Here is a 19,959-nt window from a genome sequence, read left to right as displayed (position 1 = left end):
CACTTTCCTCTTCACCCAGAGGGAATGCAAAATCAGGCTAGCAAATTCAACACACACAGATTTCCCCCTGATTTCTTCCTCCCACCAATTCCCTGGTGAGTACAGACTCAATTTCCCTGAAATTTCCCAGAAAAGAAAACTCCAACAGGTCTTAAAAGAAAGCTTTATATAAAAAAGAAAGAAAAAATACATACAAATGGTCTCTCTGTATTAAGGTGACAAAATACAGGGTCAATTGCTTAAAAGAATATTGAATAAACAGCCTTATTCAAAAAGAATACAAATTAAAGCACTCCAGCACTTATATTCATGCAAATACCAAAGAAAAGAAACCATATAACTTACTATCTGATCTCTTTGTCCTTACACTTAGAAACAGAAGACTAGAAAGTAGAAACTACTTCTCCAAAGCTCAGAGAAAGCAGGCAGACAGAAAAAAAAGACCTCAGACACAAAATTCCCTCCACCCAAAGTTGAAAAAATCCGGTTTCCTGATTGGTCCTCTGGTCAGGTGCTTCAGGTGAAAGAGACATTAACCCTTAGCTATCTGTTTATGACAGTGTTTCCCTGGGATGCTTATAGTTCCAGATATCTAGAAAGCTCAGTACACAAGGTCACAGCCCCTTTCAATCTCAAACACTCCAAGTTAATCAGTAACATTTACCTTCATGCCCGAGGGAGTGTCATTCACCATTAAATTACACTGTGTACCATTACCACAATTATTTTGCTGTGTTTCTGTCTCTCTGAATAGAGTTTCACAAACATGGATAAGAGTAAGAAGAGAGTAGTTGAATATATGGATAAAATATTGGCTGATAGTGAAAAGGCAGCCTCTGAAGACCTCTTATTTTCCTATAAGGGAATTTTGTACCCTGCTACTGTATGCAGCCCTGAAACTTTCCAAGCTCTTGATTCTTTTGAAGCCAGGAGTGACGACGTGATCCTAGTGGCGTATCCTAAAAATGGTGACTATTGCTAGCTTGTTACAAAAACTAAATGTGAAATGTTATACAGTAGTTATGAATGATTAGGCAGGATTTAATGCAATGATCACGCATGACTGACACTGTATTACAGATTGTTCAGATGAATGAAGTGAGAAGAATAATTTTGGCTGTCATTTACTTTCTTCTCCCTTTGAATATTTACATTTTAAGTAACTATATGTCCAGTGTTTATCAGTTTAGAGAAAATGTTCCTGTGTGTGTCATTGTAGATCTGATTCAATGCAGATGACAAACCTTTACTAATATTTTGCATTGTGGTGAGCTGAGAAGAAGACAGCTTGGCTGTCAATTTGACTTAGTTTGAAGGGCTGGTGGTTTGAAAAACAATTCCTTCACTTATTAATTGAGTAAGTCTCACATGGAAAAATTGGATCAAATTCCGTTGTCAGTTCCACTGCTGTACATCTGCAAACACTCAATTGAAGCCAAATTTACACAGCTGAAATGTGAGAAAAAACACAATGTGATTCAGAGATATGAGGGTAATCCAGATTTCATATAACTGTGATCACAAGTATTTCTGTCCACTTTACCCAAATTTATTTCTTCTTTTTAGAAGCCATTATTTTATATTTTGCTTTTGGTCAAGCTATTACTAATGGCTTACCTTGGATTGGCAAGCAGGAGCCTATTCAGTGACAGTGGTGATGCCTACATTTATCTGTGACATGAATTCACCCAGAGAACATAGTTTTTAATTTAGTGATTTATAACTAAATTGTTAGTCGCAAAGAAGTATGTGCTTCAAAACAGGACTGTTCCTGTTTGTTGACAGATTATTTAGCCCAATCATATGACACTTCTGTTCATTCACAGCTTGTCATAAACAACAGGAAAATATTCCTGTATCAAAGTAAGATTTCAGTTTAGTTAGCTACTATCCTTGAATGTTAATGTTTTTTCTTCCACAGTAATTGATATCATACACTGGTATTTGCAACTAAATACATTCAACACTTGTTGTGACGATTTACACTTCTGTAGTCTTTAAACAAGTTTCTATCTTGTTTCAGGTTCTAACTGGCTTGATCAAGTCCTAAATGACTTGGAAATTACAGCTACAAAATATACAGAGGAGGAAATTAATGAGAGAATGAATAGTGCAAATGAATTATTGGTATTGCCACGTCTAGAATTCGGGGATCCAGAGAAATTTAAGGTCAGCATGGGATGATACTAGAAATGTTAATATGAACTGTAAGAATTGATAAACTGTAATGGCTGAATTTTACAGGCTATGGAGGACTCTTACCTCCCACAAGGTGTGATCAGGTCAGCACAATCAGGGTGCAATGAATTTGCTTAGCCAGTCCATGACTGGAAACCATGGAGGTTCCGACAAGGGGTGGATAATTCATGCAAATAACCTCCCCACCACTGGGTTTCCTCAGATTCTGATCTGTCGCTTTCTCCTTTGCACTACTACTGTCTCCATAGAGCTGACTATGTGGAGAGGAGGGATTTAAGAGCCTCCACCAGAAAAGAGGCAATTAGCAATGGGACTGGGGGTTGAGGCAAGATTCTATTATTCCTCTCTGTTTCATTTTCAAGGGAGTCTCCCATTCTGATTGCTAACAGCTCCTTTTGTAACGCTCAGTCAGCACCAGGGTTGATTTTCTGCCACATGGTTTCCCAGGATTTCATGCAACTGGAGGGGCCCCCGCCCCTTATTTCAGAGTTATTGAGGGAGGCAATGGGAGAGAATGGAGACTCTGCATTCAGAGAAAAGGGTAATAGGGAATAAGGTAGGGAATAGTTCTGTGGCTGCTGCTCTTGAGGGTCCTCCCCTTTCAATCTCTGCACTGTTCTGCAGATCTAGGTGGGCCATAGAGCGTGGAAGGTCTTCACACCCACAGAGAGGCAAGATCAAGAGTTGGTATTGCGTTCATCTGTTGCAGGAAAAGGACATTAGATATCACTGAATGGTGTTAGGGCCAGTGTTCCCTCTAATTTTTTCCATCCATGTGCAGAATGAATTTTGTTATATGCATGATATCAAGGCAATGTGTGGATGTGCACCACCAGTAGAAACAAAAAACCTAGATAGAATATATATATCTTTAAAGAGTTACCATAGGGATAATTATTCCAGCCAGGACAGTTAAGCCATTTTAGAACTAACTACTCAAAGAATTAAATTTAAGTGTAAGAGAAATAAAAATTATGAAATGCATAGACCAATCAAAAATTCAAACAACACATTACTTTTAAAGTGCTCAAGAACAACACCACCACCAATACAAGTATGTGTTGGGAGGTGAGTGAAAGACAGAGTGTGTGTGTGTGAGACAGAGGGTACGTCTTCACTACTGGCCGTATCGGCGGGTAGCAATCGATTTCTCAGGGATCGATATATTGCGTCTCATCTAGACGCGATATATCGATCCCTGAATGCACTCCTGTCGACTCCGGAACTCCACCAATGCAAACGGCGGTAGCGGAGTCGACATGGGGAGCCGTGGACGTCAATCCCGCGCCATGAGGATGGTAGGTAACTCGATCTAAGATACTTCGACTTCAGCTACGCTATTCACGTAGCTGAAGTTGCGTATCTTAGATCGATCCCCGCCCCTAGTGTAGACCAGCCCAGAGACAGACACCAGCAGTCACCAGCAAGTTCTCTGCATCCCACTTCTGAGCCCTGTCGTGGCCTCGCTGCTCTGTGGATATGGAGTACTGGGGTGGGAAGGGGAGGTGGATACCCTGACATCAGTGCCTCCCCCCCCACACACACACACTCTGCACAGCAAGCAGGAGACTCCTGGGAGCAGCTGGCCAGGGGCTCCAAAACAGAGGGCAGGAGCAGTGCGGCAGTGGGGGAAGGGACACCTGAAGAGTACAGCACTTGGTAGACTGCTGAGGGGCCACGTAGATTAGAGGGAACTTATGTTAGGGCCATAGAATTGCAGCAAATTACTTCAAAAACAAGAGCAAACTGAGGGGGTAAACACAGCAAGGTGCTGACCCTGGGCCCATGCACAGCTCTCCCACAGAAGACAGCAGTAGTAATCTGCCCAAGAGTGAGGGCGGGGAGGAGTGTGAGGGAACACTGATACTTTCGGAGACACATATGGTGAAACTGAGGGACAATATCAACTATCGGGTTGGACCTGCCCCTGGGATCCTTTCCTGGCTCTGCGTAGCTACTGCTGGCAGCGTAACCGCTCCATAAATCTGGTCGGAAGCCAGAACTGCAGCAGAGGTATTTGGATATATGCTTCCTCTCAGTCTGTGGCTTTTCTGAAGTGTCAATGGGCAAAAATGCCCAAACATTAGGGACAAATGTGCAGATCAATGAATAAATAAAAAAGGATAGTGGGAGTATGAATGAACAACAATTACTGGACAAATATTACTTCCCATCATAAGGAGGATTTTCATTCATTGTCAAATACAGAGACCAACAGAAGCAAAAATTCAAGAGATGTGTGATCAATCCTAGACGAACAAACTCTAACACTAGTACAAAGCTCACGGAATCTGCAGCTGCTGAACAGCTGATTTATATGCCATATACACTCCCTGTAGACAGAACTTGTGTGTGCTTTTATTTTATCATTTTTGTAAATAACTGATTTTATTGCCTGAGACTTCAGATGGCCCTCTGTTTAGCCAAAAAGCTCTCATAACACAAACAATGCAAACCGCTTCATGCTGTCCTGTCAATGGATCTCAAAGCCTGACCTAGAAGGCTCTGCTGTAGTAGCAGAGATATCATCCTGTCTCCTGGTCCATTAGAAGCTCATTCAGATTAATCTAAATTGTTTTGAAAAATCCACTTCTTTCCCCCTTCGATTTTCCCCGTTCCCCATATTTCATCCTTCTCCACCTTTCCTTCTCTCATCCATCCAAAACACTCCCAACATCAGCTCACTAGCCTTGAAGTAATGCTCCTCCTTCCACTGCCACATTGTCTGTCCTTGATTGCAAAGGGCTAGCATGGGAAATCTGTGACGGAGCCAGAAAGGGAAGAACCCAGGACTCCTGACTCTCAGTATCATGTCTTAGCCACCCCTTGCATTTCATTTTATCAAACTGAAAAAAAAAAAAAAAAAAAAAAAAAAAAAGGGAGAGGAGGGAGGCTTGGCTCAAGATTTAGGTTGGCTTTTATTCTGTTTGAACTGGATTTCCTATCTCTAAGGACAATAAGACAGAACTATGATGCTGATTTTTATGTCCTTTTGGAACTGTAGAAGGATATTCATTAGTCACACATCATAATACCGTGCTCCTATATAGCTTTTTTAATCAGCAGATCTCAAAGCACTTTACAGAGGAGGTAAGTATCATTATCCTCATTTTACAGAAGGTGAAACTGAGGCACAGAACGGATAAATGACTTGTGCGCAAACACTCAGAGCACTAGACAGGTACTCAGGAGACCTTTCCATTTGCTTGGCCACAAAGCCACTCCTGAGATGTCAGTAAATGCACCCTTACTGGGAGTCACTAGAGGCAGGGCCAGCTTTAAACCGATTCCCCCGATTTCCTGGAACCAGGCCCCGTGCTTAAGAGAGCCCTGCACCTAAGAGGGCCCTGCTCCAGGGTCTTCGGCTGCATTTTGGCGGCGGGGGATCCTTCGGTGCCACAGAAGACCCGGAGCAGACCCGCAGCCGCCGAAGTGCCACCGAAGCCCCGGACTGCTGCCGGGTATTGGAATCGGGCCCAGTGGGTCATAAAGCCGGCTCTGACTAGAGGACACTATTGCAGAGGGGTTTGCTAGTTCTGTTTATCTGAATGTGTAAGAGTTAGGTTTTGGAAAACAGGAGAAGTGCTTATTGTCAGCCGTTAGATAATGAGTGTATCACTGGTTCTGCCTACGCTCAGCTGGACATCTCAAAAGAACAGGCCCCCCTATTTCTAGTCAGGCAGGAAATACTGTTAGAACAGGGTCTTGCACAGTATACATGGGACCACATTCACTAGAGGGCATTACAGGAACATTAATAATTGGGAGCATAGTAGTTAAAGTTTGAAAGAAATGAGAGATTCAAGAAGAACTTGGAAAAATTAATGCTAATTTGCCTTAGATTCTGCCGTATGTTAATGGTAGTGAAATAGTCACCCTCTGAATTGGCAGGAAATAAATATTATTTCCTGCTAAGTCTAATTTTTTGAAATAAATAATTCTTAAAAAGATAACATTCTATTAAAGAGGCTATTTAATTCTGTCTTTCTTTCCAATTTTATTTAAAGATGATGAAGGAATTACCTTTCAGAAGAATCATAGTAACACATCTCTCTCCTCAAGTCCTGCCCAAATCTATTTTCAAGAGCAAGGCCAAGGTGAGTCCTCATTTACAGTATCGTAGAAAATACCCACTGTAATGGCTCTTTCAAACCCGTTTGGATTTCCTCTGTTATATGAAGGGCCTTGTGTTTTCTATGATTCCATCTAGGTTTTATGGTTGTGAAGATAAGATTTCTGCATCTGAACTGATACAGTGTTGTGTACTGGGACAGAGGACAACTGAAAGAATAGCTTTAGGTTGGGAGTAAACTGGTCTCATTCGTCTACATGGTGCATGAACACTGAAATCTAATGCTGACAATTTAAATGTTGACTGTTTCTCTGCTATCATGTCAGCAGAAAATATCCTGCTAATGAGCTTTGCCATTCCTTATTTTTCAAATAAGGTAAAATTAATTAAACTGGTTCTACTGATGCTGTGATTGTTAAACAAACATAAACTTTTTCTTACTTAATTATTTATATTACCATAGCACCAAGAGCCCTAGTCATAGACCGGGATCTCATTGTGCTAGGAAAAGTACAAACTTTTTTGCATTGACTTTCAAGATGTAAACAAATAATTCATTTACTTATATTTTTTAGATACTACTGCTGGTTCGAAATCCAAAAGACACTGCTGTATCTTACTTCCATTTTTACAACAATATGCCTGCACTTCCCTCCTTCAGCTCATGGGATGAGTATTTTACAGCTTTTATGCATGGAAAATGTACACTCTGTTTTTCAGCTATTCTGATTAATTAATGCATTGGCAAAATGGGCACTGGGATTCAGGAAGACGTAGGGCAGATTCTGATCTTAGTTGTAATGTTATAATTCAGGAAGAACTTCATGGTCTTAGTTAGAGTTATTCTAAATGATGTAATTGAAATCAGCCTGTGACCCCTGAAATCAAGAGATAATTCATTCACTGACACTGACTCCCTCTGTGATCTTGAGTAAGTCATGTGAGCTCTTATGGCCTGACCACCATTACCCTGAACTTTATACAGTCTGAAACATAGATTTAGGAAATTAAATATGAGTTATATTACCGACTATGCTAATACAGTACTTATTAAAATAGTGTGACGCGGTAAGGCCAGATGGCTATAGGAAAGTAATGAGAAACAGGTATGTTAGCCCCAGGCTAAACAAATCCCTGTTACCATGGTAACTAAATGGTAGTTGCTCCAGGTTAATCAAGACACCTGAGGCCAATTAAGATCTTTCCAGAAGGCAGGAAGGACACCTGGCACGATCGAGAGGCATGTTTAGTAACCTAGGAGACCCTTCCCCAGGTGGATAACTTACATGAACAAGGGAGGATATTACCCACCTTGAAGCCGATCCAAAAGATTCAGGCAGCCGACGTGATTAATCACAACCGAGATGTGTTCTCTACAAAACTGGGGCGTACATCTGAGACTTATCATCATATCCGCATGATCCCTGGAGCCAAGGTAACATTGAGACCCTACCATATCCCAGCAGCCAAAAGAGAAGAAATCCAGGCCAAAGTAAAGAAAATGTTAGAATTAGGGGTTATTGAAGAATCTTACAGTTAGTGGTCCAGTCCAGTCGTTCTAGTGCCTAAACCTGATGGTACCACGAGATTCTGTAATGACTTTCGCCGACTGAATGAAGTATCCCAATTCGATGCATACCTCATACCATGCATCGACGAACTGGTTGATAGACTGGGTAGTGCCCGATTCTTGACTACACTGGATCTGCCAAAAGTGGAATTGGAAGATTCCCCTGACAAGAAGCTAAAGAAAAGACAGCATTCTCCACCTCCAGACAGGCTATTCCAGTATACCATCCTTCCTTTCGGGTTACATGGGACCCTGGCCACATTCCAGCATCTCATAGATAAGCTGCTGCACCCCTATGCTAGTTATGCAGCCGCGTACCTATATGATGTCATCCTCCATACGCTAGACTGGGGAACCCATTTGGAGAAAGTTGAAGCAGTACTGCGCACCTTAAGGCGAGCTGGCCACACCGCTAATCCTGCTAAATGCCCCATAGGGCTAGCAGAGGCTAGGTACATGGGATATATTGTAGGAAGGGGCATAGTGAAGCCTCAAACGAATAAGCTAGAGGCGATTCAAAGCTGGCCCTGGCTGACCCAAAAGAAGCAGGTCCGTGTGTTTCTAGGCGTAGTAGGCTACTACCAACATTTTATTCCCCACTTCGCCACTAGGACAAGTCCCCTAATGGATCTGGTGAAGGCCCGAGGTCCAGACATGGTGAAATGGACTGATGCAGCAGAGAGGGCATTCATAGACCTTTGGACAGCCCTCTGTAATGACCCCATACTCATAGCACCTGACTTTAACAAGGAATTTATTTTACAAACACATGCTTCCGAGGTGGGGTTGGGGGCGGTTCTATCACAAATGTTTGGAGAAGAACACCTGATCCTCTACCTAAGCAGAGAGCTGCTCCCAAAAGAACAGACGTATGCAGTAGTCGAGAGAGAATGCCTTGCTGTCAAATGGGCTATGGAGACATTGTGCTATTACCTCTTAGGCCGGCAATTTACTCTTGTGACGGACCATGCACCCCTCCAGTGGATACAGTAGAAAAAGGAAAAGAATACAAGAGTCACCAGGTGATTCTGATCCCTCCAACTGTTCCAGTTCTGCATACGGCACAGGGCCGGATGCCACCACAGCAATGCTGATGGTCTGTCATGAGCACACTGCCTGATGTTCCAAGTTGCCCAACTCTATGGTGTTGAGCAGAGGGGGCGGATATGTGAGGGGGGCAAGGCCAGATGGCTATAGGAAAGTAGTGAGAAACAGGTATGTTTGACCCAGACTAAACAAATCCCTGTTACCCTGGTAACCAAATGGCAGTTGCTCCAGGTTAATCAAGACACCTGAGGCCAATTATGATCTTTCCAGAAGGCAGGGAGGACAGTAAGTTGATTGGGATACCTGAAGCTGGCTGAAACTAGTTTAAAGCCTCCCAGTTAGTCAAGTGGGTGTGCATGTCAGGAGCTGCAGGAGAAAGTTGGGCCATTGGAGAGGCTGAGGAGTACACACCATATCAGGCACAAGGAAGGAAGCCCTGAGGTAAGGGTGAAGTGGATCTTGAGGAAGTGGGGGGCTGCTGTGGAGAAGTAGCTCAGGGAATTGTACCTGTCCTGTTTCTAAAAAGTCAGCTACCATAGCTGATACTATTAGAGTCCTTGGGCTGGAGCCTGGAGTAGAGGGTGGGCCTGGGCTCCCCCCTTCATGCCCCTAATTAATCACTGAGACTGGGAGACAACAGAGACTGTGCAAGGGAGGATAGCTTTTCCTCACCTCTCTCGTTGGCTTATATTGAAAATGGCTCAGTAGGCTGTGACCTTTTCCTCCTGAGAGAGAAGGGCTACGTCGAGGGTCACAGCGAGCCTCTGAGGCTAGCAAAATCTGCCAGGAAACGCGGGACCCACGGAGATAAAGATAGAGCTTTGTCACAATAGGTATAAGCATGCTGGCCTAGAAATCCAAACCCAATATTCCCAGTCAAAACAACTTTCCCCTATACTTTTTCCCCTGCTAATCTATGCATCATAAGAATTAATTTAGTGGGTAGAAGGCTAAAATTCTTCCCATTGGTGCATAAAGAAGGGAATAGAGGTGAGAAAAATGTTTTCAACTAATTGTTTTTTGGGGGTCAAATATTTGCTGAGTTCAGGTTGAATTTCGTAAATAGTTTTGTTTGGAAATAAAATTTCTAAACAGAGGAAACATTTTGTTTCAATCATTCTGAATCATTTCATTTTGACTGTTTTAGTTTGAAATGTTTTGTTAAACTTTTCTATTCCAAATTGCATTTCACTTTCAAATTTGGTCAGTTAAAGAAAAGACTACAAAAAGGGTGAAAAGAATCCAAAACGGCTGGATCAAAATGAATAACTCAAAATAAAATTTATTTGGAGTTAAGTGAAACATTTTGGTTGATTTTAAACTAAGTTTTTTTTCTACTTTTTTGATTCAGCAAAAAAAAAACAAGAATAAAAAAAACATTGTTTTTGGTTCAATCAAACCAGATTCTTTTTTGGATTTTTTGATTCACTGTCTGAACCAAAAAATCCGTCACTCGCTCAGCTGTGATAGGGAATACTGCAAAGGAGAACCTCCTTTCCAACCCAGCCAGCAGTCAGACAGGATATCTCCATAGCAAACAGGAGTGCGCTGGAATGTTCAGCTGGCTAGCTTTCCAGCTTGTATGCTATGTCCCTAAGGTGGTTAAGAGAGTGCTTAGTCCTTTCCACCTAGTACAATCGTTCTTAACCTTTACTGCAGTCTGCACCCCTTTGGTTCTCAAAATATGTTCTCGCACCCCTTATCACCCTTCTCGCACCCCTTAAAATGTATAATGTTAATAAACACACAGGCTTGATGAAACAAAGTAGTTGTATTTACGTGCCTGTGCTTAATTTGTGTTTTCAATGATTTACCTTCTAAAAAAATCTGGCATTTCTCGCATCCCCAGAAAGGGCGCCTCGCACCCCCAGGGGGTGCGTGCACCCCAGGTTAAGAACTACTGACCTAGTAGATGTGTGCCCTTCCATTAGTGGCCAGTATTAGCCTTTAGACGGAGGGAACACTTATTGCTTCTGTTCAGAGGAGGAGTAGCAAAATGTGTTACTGTAGTCCTCCCTTCAAAACCCTGTCTGACACCAAGAAGTCAGCCTAAGCCTGTAAAAGGAGTCCACGTTCCTTGTCTCAGTTCATCTTTACCTCATTATTACTGAATCATTCTGATTTTCTGGGGTTTTTTTCTCCAGTGTGTTGGGGCTCCTATTTTGATTATTTAGTTGAATGGAACAAGCATATGGATGATGAAAATGTTATGTTGATAACCTATGAAGAGCTGAAAGAGGTGAGGTTAATGCTACTTAAAGGAATCTTTGCTTCGTACTGAATTAATACATAGCTAATGATAACAACACAGCTACTAAAGCCCATGCAAGGCGTACAATTCATTTTGTTTTTGATAGAAACCAACAAAGCAAATTTTCATGAAAATTTAATCAACAAGCCACATTCTATTAAAAAAACCTCATGTTTGAGTGGAAATTTTTAAATCCTCTCTACTTAAACCCTATGAAGAAATAAGTCAGATGCAAATGTCATATAGTCCTAGTTCAAGACCTCTGAGTAGAGTGGAATTTCACCCTCTGTGACCACCAATGTGCCAAGAAACTTGAATCTAGGAACAAAGAGACTTTAGAACGAATAAGGCCTACATCTAATAGTATTCACTTCATTGGGAAATGATTAACAAGAGCCAACATCAGCCTTGCTGTAAGCAGGCGTAATGCTTTACCTTTCAATGGATTTGCACCCATTTACTTCATTTAGCCCTGAAACTCAGATAAAACATTGTCACAAGAAAACTGGCCAAATTTTTCAGTCCTCACACAGTCAAAACTTTAATTGTCTTTAGTGGGAAATTTTGCCAAAATGGAAGACAATGGTTACAGATGGACATATCTTAATGTGGACTAAAATGTGTACTTCTCCAAATCTCACACATGAGTGAGCTGGATGGAATTGTAGTCTACATATTGAATTAACCTAAATTACAGTAACATGAAGTGTATGAAGCACTGACAAAATCCACAAAGCCATCTAATAACAATTTCCATTTGCAAATCAAGGCTGTCTTTAGCATGCCTTCCTGTTATGCCCAGCTACCACAAAGCATATAGAGAGTGACCATGGAGGAATGCTAACCACTTGTATAATAGGTTAAGTGGAAAAACCATGTTCAGAGTGATCTAATTTCTTCAGTGCCTGCAGTGTGGTACCTTGGCCCCACACTAAATCTATTTAGAAAAATCTTAATATAGTCTCTCTCTCTAAGAGGTTGTCAGGTTTCCACCAGAAAATGCTGATTCAATGGACTCTATCCGTGGGAACATGTAAATTGCTTCAACGCTTTTGATGGAAACCAGGCAGGCTGACCTATTGCCTGCTTTCTTGCTAGCTCCCCAACCCACCACCTTTCTGTTCCCATGCTTCTTGGCAGCCTCAATGGTGGAACTGAGGTTGTCCCGAGCTTTCAGGCTCCTTGTTCCCCAGCAGCCAGGCTCTATGGCAGCCCATCTGGTGAGCAGTTGCAGAGCTGGGCTTCCAGGCTCTCCAGTTCCCTAACTACCAGCAGTGGCAGATTAACCACTGGGCCAATGGGACCTGTGCCCAGAGGCCACAGCTAATTGGGGGCCCTTGGAAAAATGGGTGCCCCAACGTGTCCGCCTGCTTGGTGCTGCTGGGGAATGGGGTGCGGGCGCTTGCCCCACTCCCCGGCAGGAGCACTGGGTGGGCAGACCCAGCTGGGGTACCAGTGCAGGAATGCCAGGCAGGGCAGGGCAAGCCTCCATGCCCCAACCCCATTTCCCTAGAAGGACTGCTGGTAGGGGGGTGCGGGGTGTGCAGGCAGAATGGGTGGGGAGGGGACCCCACTTGCTGTGGCCCAGGGCCCCATAAAACCATAATTTGCCTCTGGCCAGGAGTCTGGGTGGCTGGCTTCCAGGGATGCCTGCTTCACGAATGGACCAGTCGGCTCCTAGGCTCCCTGAGCAGCTGACTCCCTAGCTCCTTGGGCTACTAGAAATCGTATTTCATTTTGGAAACACCACAACATTTCCACAATAGGAACATTTCAGCATCTCCAAAACAAAATATTGCAGAATTTCAATTTTTGGCCTTTCATCTTGATTCTTGATGAAAAGTCCTGCAAATTCAATATTTTTGGTAGGATGGAAATTCTATTTCCTGGCTTGCTCTGAGGGGCTGAATTATTTTATTTTATTCTCCTAGTTTTCCGCTTATTATTTTTAGGTCCACTATTGTCAAATCCCATTAGAACACCTCTTTCTGCTCAGGGCTATATCTGTCAAAATGCACCGTCACTTGGTGTGTGAAGAGTACAGAATTCCTTATTCAGGCATGTGCTTATTTGCAAATTTCTTAGCAATGCCCTTTGCTTCAACACACCTGAAGTGTATGAATACTAACAGGTATAAACTTTCTGGACTCAATTATGTGCTGAAAAGCTCTAGGTGGTATTATTATTACTCACTTATATGCATAGCCACATATAAAAAGTATAGAGCTCACTCTTCATTTAGACAAAGTATCCTATTTGCATGAGTAAGGAGTTCAGGAGAAGGCCCTCTGTACAGAACCTGCCCGGAAGTTACACCTCTTAGAGTTCCTCAGTGATGCAAAATGAAGTAATTCTGCTACGTGAAAGTACGAACCCTTCAGAGATAGTTATAATCACTCCACAGGTGTGATCCAAATGGAATGTTGTTTCAATAATATTCACTCTTATCTTCCTTTTTTTCAGAATGAGACGTTAGGACTGAAAAAAATAGCTGACTTCTTTGGATTCTCTGTAAGTGAGGAAGAGATTCAGACTGTTGCGGAGAAGAGCAGCTTCGAAGCTATGAAAGAGAACTCCTTCAAAACCCATGGAACATTTGGGAAAATTCTCTTCCGTAAAGGTACATTTCTGAAAACTCTCTATAAATGATCACCAGTCCCTTGAAGTGAAGTCACTAGCACAGCACCTCTAGCTGGCTGGGTGAACTGAAAGGACAGGTTCTGTGACATCACAGGCTTGGCAACTCTAGCTTGCTGGTGTGATGTGAAGGCACAGTCTTCTGCAAGGGTTCATAGCTCAGGAACTTCTGTCTTGCTGGGATAATATCCAGGCAGGGCTGGCGCTTGCATTTAGGCGACTTAGGCAATCGCCTAGGTGCCAGCATTATTAGGGGGTGGCATTTTGCCGGAGGGGGCAGCAGGTGAGTCCGGTGGAGCTGCCACAGGCATGCCTGCGGACGGTCCGCTGGTCCCATGCATGGCTGCGGCAGCTCCGCCGGAGCCGTGGACCAATGGACCTTCCGCAGAAATGGCTGCGGCAGCTCCACCGGAGCCGCGGGAGCGGCTCACGGGGTGGCGAAATGGCCGTGCGCTTAGGGCACGAGAAACCCTGGCGCCGGTCCTGTATCCAGGAACCTTTTATTGCTGGGTGGATGGCCAGGGAAAGGGCTCTCTGATGCCACTAGAGTAGCACTGATAACCCCTACTGTAATGAGCACATAACATCCACCTCCAGTCTCAGGCCAAAGACAAACTCCAGAGTGCATCCAACTATAGGTGTTGAGCCAGATTGTCCCTGGGCTAGTGCTATGGCTGTTATTGGTGGCTGTGGAATCTTGGGCTAACACAGAAGCACCACAATCAGTGCAGAAGTTAAAATTGCCTAATACAATTGCTGCAGTGACTCTGGCACTACCACCGGTTAGCTCAGGAAAGCACTCTGAGATACAGTGGGGTTACTTGTAGCTCACATTAACCTGGAGCTCTATTATCTTTCATTGGGATTTCACTGAATTCCATCCGTTGTGGGGGAGACTACATCTGTCTCTCCCTCAGCCTCACCACTGGCCCATCTCTCCTGATGTGTGGATCACATGGTCTCCAGAGAAAGTGGAAGATGTTCTGAAGACAATTTACCCCACCTTATAGAGAATACATCAGATTTGTGTGTGGAAGTTCCCCTCTGTGGGTTATGAATCATGGGGGCATTATCAGGCCGAGTTAGGATCTTTGGCTGCCATAGGCTGAGAGTGGCACACAAGAACACAGCTGCTCATGGTGGAGTGTGCATGGAGAATCTGATCTCTTCCCCTACATTTATTTAAGAATAAGCACCACACTTAACAATATACATGCTTAGTTTGCAGTTTGAAGACCATCTTATAGAGAAAAAAAGCTACAGACTTGGGGCCAAATCAGACCAGGTATAAATGAATGTAATGACTCTTGAATATTACAAAATGGATGTTTCTGGGGCCAGTTATTTCTGAGATCTGGTATGACTAAAACAGAAAATATACCAAGAACTTTACCTGTGTTTTTAAAAAAATCCTCCATCTTAGAAATGGCTTCTCCTTTCAACTCATACATTGCTGAAAAATTCTCCTGTCATCACAAACCTCAAATGTAGAGGCACAAGAAGAAAGTACCAGTTCTTAGGGATATAGATGGGGGAGTGAAGGTTGTAATGTGCAAAAATCAGACTTGCAATGGAAAACTAGTTACAACTTCAGTGAAGAAGTGATGATCCTTTCATTCTAACAAATGATTATATAATATTTATTGTCTGCAGGAACAGTTGGTGACTGGAAGGACCATTTCTCTGAAGCTCAGAATAAAGAAATGGACAGAAAATTTGAAGAGTATTTAGCAGGAACTAAAGTGGGAGGAAAGATGAAATATGGGGTGTATTGCAAAGCCTAAAAAGCAAAACCTAATGTGACTGTTTCCCTTAGTATGATTTGTTCACTTGTTTTTGTACACTGGAAAAATCATCTAATCTTGTGTGTATCCAAGTGTAAATAATTATGTTCTAGTCCTTAATGCCAGCAATTTATGTCAGATGTGTGCTTTAAATTTGATACCTCACCCTGCTTAATAGATGTTTTATGTATGCATATGCCCATTGTATGGCATTGCCTTAGAAAGGAGCCCTAGACTTCATTATCGTCTACGCTATTCTGAGGAGGTTTCAGGCAGAAGCACCATCAGTTATTTAACCATTCTATCAAAAACAATGTAATCGGTGAGCCAATTCTGCACTCAGAAATCCCTTGAAATTGATTTGATGTAAGTCAGTGCAGAATTAGGCTTAGAGTGTCCAGATGATCCAGATGTCCGAAAACGATAGAAATTCCACCAAATAGATTAGTTTTTGCCATTAACATTAACAGTGACTTGAATGTGGCTATCTTCTGGTGGAACAGGCTGATTCCCTCCAGAATAACTGTTAGCTAAGCAACTTTTCTGTTTCTGTTTTTCTGCTTCCATTCATTATTTGTATGTGTTCTTTAAAATCTTTGATTTGATAAGTGCATTAAAAATGTTATTAATTGGTTTATCTTGTCTCAATCAGAGGGGGGCATGTTGAAAGCCTGGCTAGGGTTGCCAGTTTTGTTTGGACATATTCCTGGAGGTTTTATCACATGATATAATCTTTAACTGAAGATTAATCTTTAATTCCTGGAGACTCCAAGGAGATCAGGACAAGCACACTTAAGTGAATTTAGCCAATAATCTTTGAAATCTAATGAGGAGGAATAATGAAATAATTGCATCCTTTGCATCTAGGATTAAATTGTTATTTATGTGCCTAAAATATGAGGTCCAAGAAATTATCAATATTATAATTAAATATTATTATTTCTCTGATACTGCCATTTTGCTTCAGAAATATATATTAATTTTCTAGATACCGGTGTTCGATCGAAATCCCAAAGACGTAGCTACATATTTCTACCGTTTTACCAATGGCATGTCTCCACTTCCCTTTTATGAGACCTGTGAAGAACTCATCACAGCTTTCATGACTGGAAAAAGTACTGTTCCTTTTTCTACCTATGCCAATTTTTTGATGTGTAGACTAAATTTGAAAATATGGAATTTGTAACCCAGAATCATTACGCTTTTTTCATTTTATTTTATCACAAAAATGACAGAGGTTAATAGAAGGATCTTCAGAATTTCAGACAATCTTCTTTAATAAGTGACTCATTTGGGGAACATGTATCATTTTAATAAAAATCACTGAGGAGAAGGAGGAAATAGTCTCACAGGAGCAATCTAGAGTTTACAAGGAAGCCCAAAACCCCAGGCTTTTGGGCCCAAGGCTAAAGTTCTATGAACAGAGTGAACTGGAACTCCCCTCTCCCTTCACTGGTAAGTAAGGATTTTGAGGCAGATCTCTCCAAAGAATGTTGTGGGATACATTTTTATTGCCTTGTGTGACAGAGTGCTAGGTAGGAAACCCTGAGTAAACACTCAGTTCAGAGCCACTGCAATCAAGGCAGACCTGTGCCTAATTTGTGGATGGGGCAGGGCAGAAAAGCCAATTAAGCCATTAACCCAAGCCCACAAATAGGCACAGGAAGGAAGAGCACAGGAGGAAGTGAGAGGGAGATTGCTCTACCCTGCTCGTAAAGGTGCTAGGTGTGTGGTAAAGGGAGGATAGGATTAAAATTCAGAATGATCTGGACAAACTGGAGAAATGGTCTGAAGTAAATAGAATGAAATTTAATAAGGACCTCCTGGCTGGGATGATTTAGTTGGGGATTGGTCCTGCTTGGAGCAGGGGGTTGGACTAGATGACCTCCTGAAGTCCCTTCCAAGCCTGATATTCTATGATTCAAAATACTCAAGAAGGAACAATCAGTTGTAGAAGTACAAAATGGGAAATGACTGCCTAGGAAGGAGTACTGCGGAAATGAGTCTGGGGGTCATAGTGGATCACAAGCTAAATATGAGTCAACAGTGTAACACTGTTGCAAAAAAAGCAAACATAATTCTGGGATGTATTAGCAGGAATGTTGTAAACAAGACATGAGAAGTAATTCTTCTGGTCTCCTCTGAGCTGATACATCCTCAGCTGGCATTCTATGTCCAGTTCTGGGTACCACATTTCAGAAAAGATGTGGACAAATTTGAGAAAGTCCAGAGGAGAAAAACAAAAATCATTAAAACTCTAGAAAACATGACTTCTGAGGAAAGATTGAAAAAACTGTGTTTGTTTAGTCTGGAGAAGAGAAGACTGAGGGAGGACATGACAGCAGTTTTCAAGTACATAAAAGGTTGTTACAAGGAGGAGGGAGAAAAATTGTTCTCATTAACCTCCGAAGATAGGACAAGAAGCAATGGGCTTAAATTGCAGCAATGGAGGTTTAGGCTGGACATTAGGAAAAACTCCTCCCATGTAGTTAATCATTGGAATAAATAACCTAGGGAGGTTATGGAATCTTTGTCACTGGAGGGTTTTAAGACCAGCTTAGACAAACATCTGTCAGGGATGGTCTAGATAATACTTAGTCCTGCCATGAGTGCAGGGGTCTGGACTAGAAGACCTCTCAAGGCCCCTTCCTGTTCCATGATTCTATGATCCCTGTCCCTTCTCTTGGGAGGGCATACTACACTGATGCTGCTGCTGCTGTGAATACCAGTCTCACAGTCATATGTTAAGGGGAATTCAGACAAGTAATTCCCCATTATTTGCTCAGTGCTGCCTCACAAAACTGTACTGCAGAAAGTCCTAGTAATTACTTTACTTCCTTAAATGAGATGCATATTCCTTTTTATGAGCTATACTTGTATTAGTCAATAAAGCTTAACGAGATGGACTCTATTACAGCAGTTTTACACTGAAGTAATTCCACTGACAGCAGTAGAATTACACTGAAGTAACACTGAATCATGCCTTGTGTTTTAAAAACATAGCAACAAACTCCAGTTACTGAAAGTGATCAAAATGGCTGATCTTTAGAAAAAAATGTTGCTTCTTTGTAAGTGGTGTTAGCAACTGGAAGAATCTTTTCAATGAAGTTCAGAACCAAGAAATGGAGAGAATGTTTGAAGAAAGCCTAGCAAAAACTAAGCTGGGAGCAAAGATGAAGCATGAGGTGGCCTGCAAAGCCTGAGGACTAAGAAAACATTGTTAAAGCAACAGTTCCCCACAATTCTATCAGATCAGTTGCATTACATGCACTAGAAAAGTAGATCAAGTGATTCAAATTTCTCTGAATGTTTGTAAATGATCAGAACACTCCAGCTTCTCTTTACAGTGACAGCAGATTCTCAGCATGCTTAGACTGCATACCTTTATTCAATGCTACTGTAATCAGTCATACCTAGACCAATACTACAGTACTGCTCCAGTACATATCACCTGGAAGAACCTCTCTCACTCACTACCCTCTTTCCCTGTTACAGTTGTGTTGTCCCATCTCACCCAATTCCATCAGTAAAATATTTAACAGCATTTGGTATGTGGAGACATTTTCAAAAAATGTTTTAACTGAGGAATCTTCTTCACAAAGGGATTTCTACCAAACACAGGGCCTGATTCAACCCCAGCTCAAGTCAGTACAAATCTTTCCATAAGAAGACCCATAATAAGCATTGCTCAAATGGAGGGAGAGAGAGAGAGAATTTATTAAAATAAAGGGAGCACAATATTTTCTTAAGGCTTTTCATCTTTCTGAAAATAGAGTCTTAGTCTGGGTCTGAATGGATTTGGAAAACTTGCCTGCAAATTTATGGGCAAATTCTCTACTGGTGTAAATGGGGGAAACTCTATTGGAGTCAGAGGCATTGTGCCCATATATACCCACAAAGAATTTCACTGTTAGTATCCTAAAATACATTAGCTTGATTCTCTTCTTGGTTATATGTGTGTCAATCAGCAGCAGCTCCATTGAAATCAGTGAAGTTACACCTGTATAAAATTGCTGTCAAGGAGAGCAGAGTCAGGCCCTGTACAAATTTTCTTGTGTGTCATTCTTAACTCTTGCTTTTGTTATTGCTGCAGCTATAATACAATTAAAACTATAGTCTAGCAATGGTTTATATGCTATTTCACAGATTCTGTTGGTCTCCGAGCCAGAATTTGGCTTGAGGTTTTAGGATAGCCCATCCTGATGCTTAGCGTCGCTAGTGGGATAGCAGCTTTCAGGAAAAGGTGCGAAGTGTTCTGAATATAAAAGGCACTAACTGGATATGGTAACATTTGCAATAATTGAGTGAACAGGGAAACTGAAATACCCTGCACCCTCAGCTTTCCATGCAGTAGGCAGGGAAAAGCTGATTGGCAGGGGAGGGTAAGGACACTGGTGCT

At 42.1% G+C, this 19,959-nt stretch overlaps 1 protein-coding gene across 1 annotated transcript; it reads left to right on the top strand.

Moving 5' to 3' along the window:
* The first annotated feature begins 766 nt into the window (after window positions 1–766).
* On the top strand, window positions 767–15,560 carry LOC127048983 (sulfotransferase 6B1-like). Its single transcript, XM_050949180.1, has 7 exons — window positions 767–968; window positions 2,024–2,169; window positions 6,207–6,296; window positions 6,847–6,973; window positions 11,033–11,127; window positions 13,603–13,759; window positions 15,430–15,560. Exons 1-7 carry the CDS (start codon window positions 767–769, stop codon window positions 15,558–15,560), a joined length of 948 nt encoding a protein of 315 aa, XP_050805137.1.
* Window positions 15,561–19,959: the final 4,399 nt, after the last annotated feature.

The sequence above is a fragment of the Gopherus flavomarginatus genome, chromosome 4 (assembly GCF_025201925.1).
Source record: "Gopherus flavomarginatus isolate rGopFla2 chromosome 4, rGopFla2.mat.asm, whole genome shotgun sequence".
Classification (NCBI taxonomy): Eukaryota; Metazoa; Chordata; order Testudines; family Testudinidae; genus Gopherus; species Gopherus flavomarginatus.
This window is presented reverse-complemented; position numbering and strand designations above follow the sequence as displayed.

Coding starts and splice junctions, on each gene's coding strand:
- LOC127048983 (XM_050949180.1), top strand. CDS start 767: ATGGATAAGAGTAAGAAGAGAGTAGTTGAATATATGGATAAAATATTG. Junction 2,170..6,206: donor GGGATCCAGAGAAATTTAAG/GTCAGCATGGGA, acceptor TTTTATTTAAAG/ATGATGAAGGAATTACCTTT. Junction 11,128..13,602: donor CCTATGAAGAGCTGAAAGAG/GTGAGGTTAATG, acceptor CCTTTTTTTCAG/AATGAGACGTTAGGACTGAA.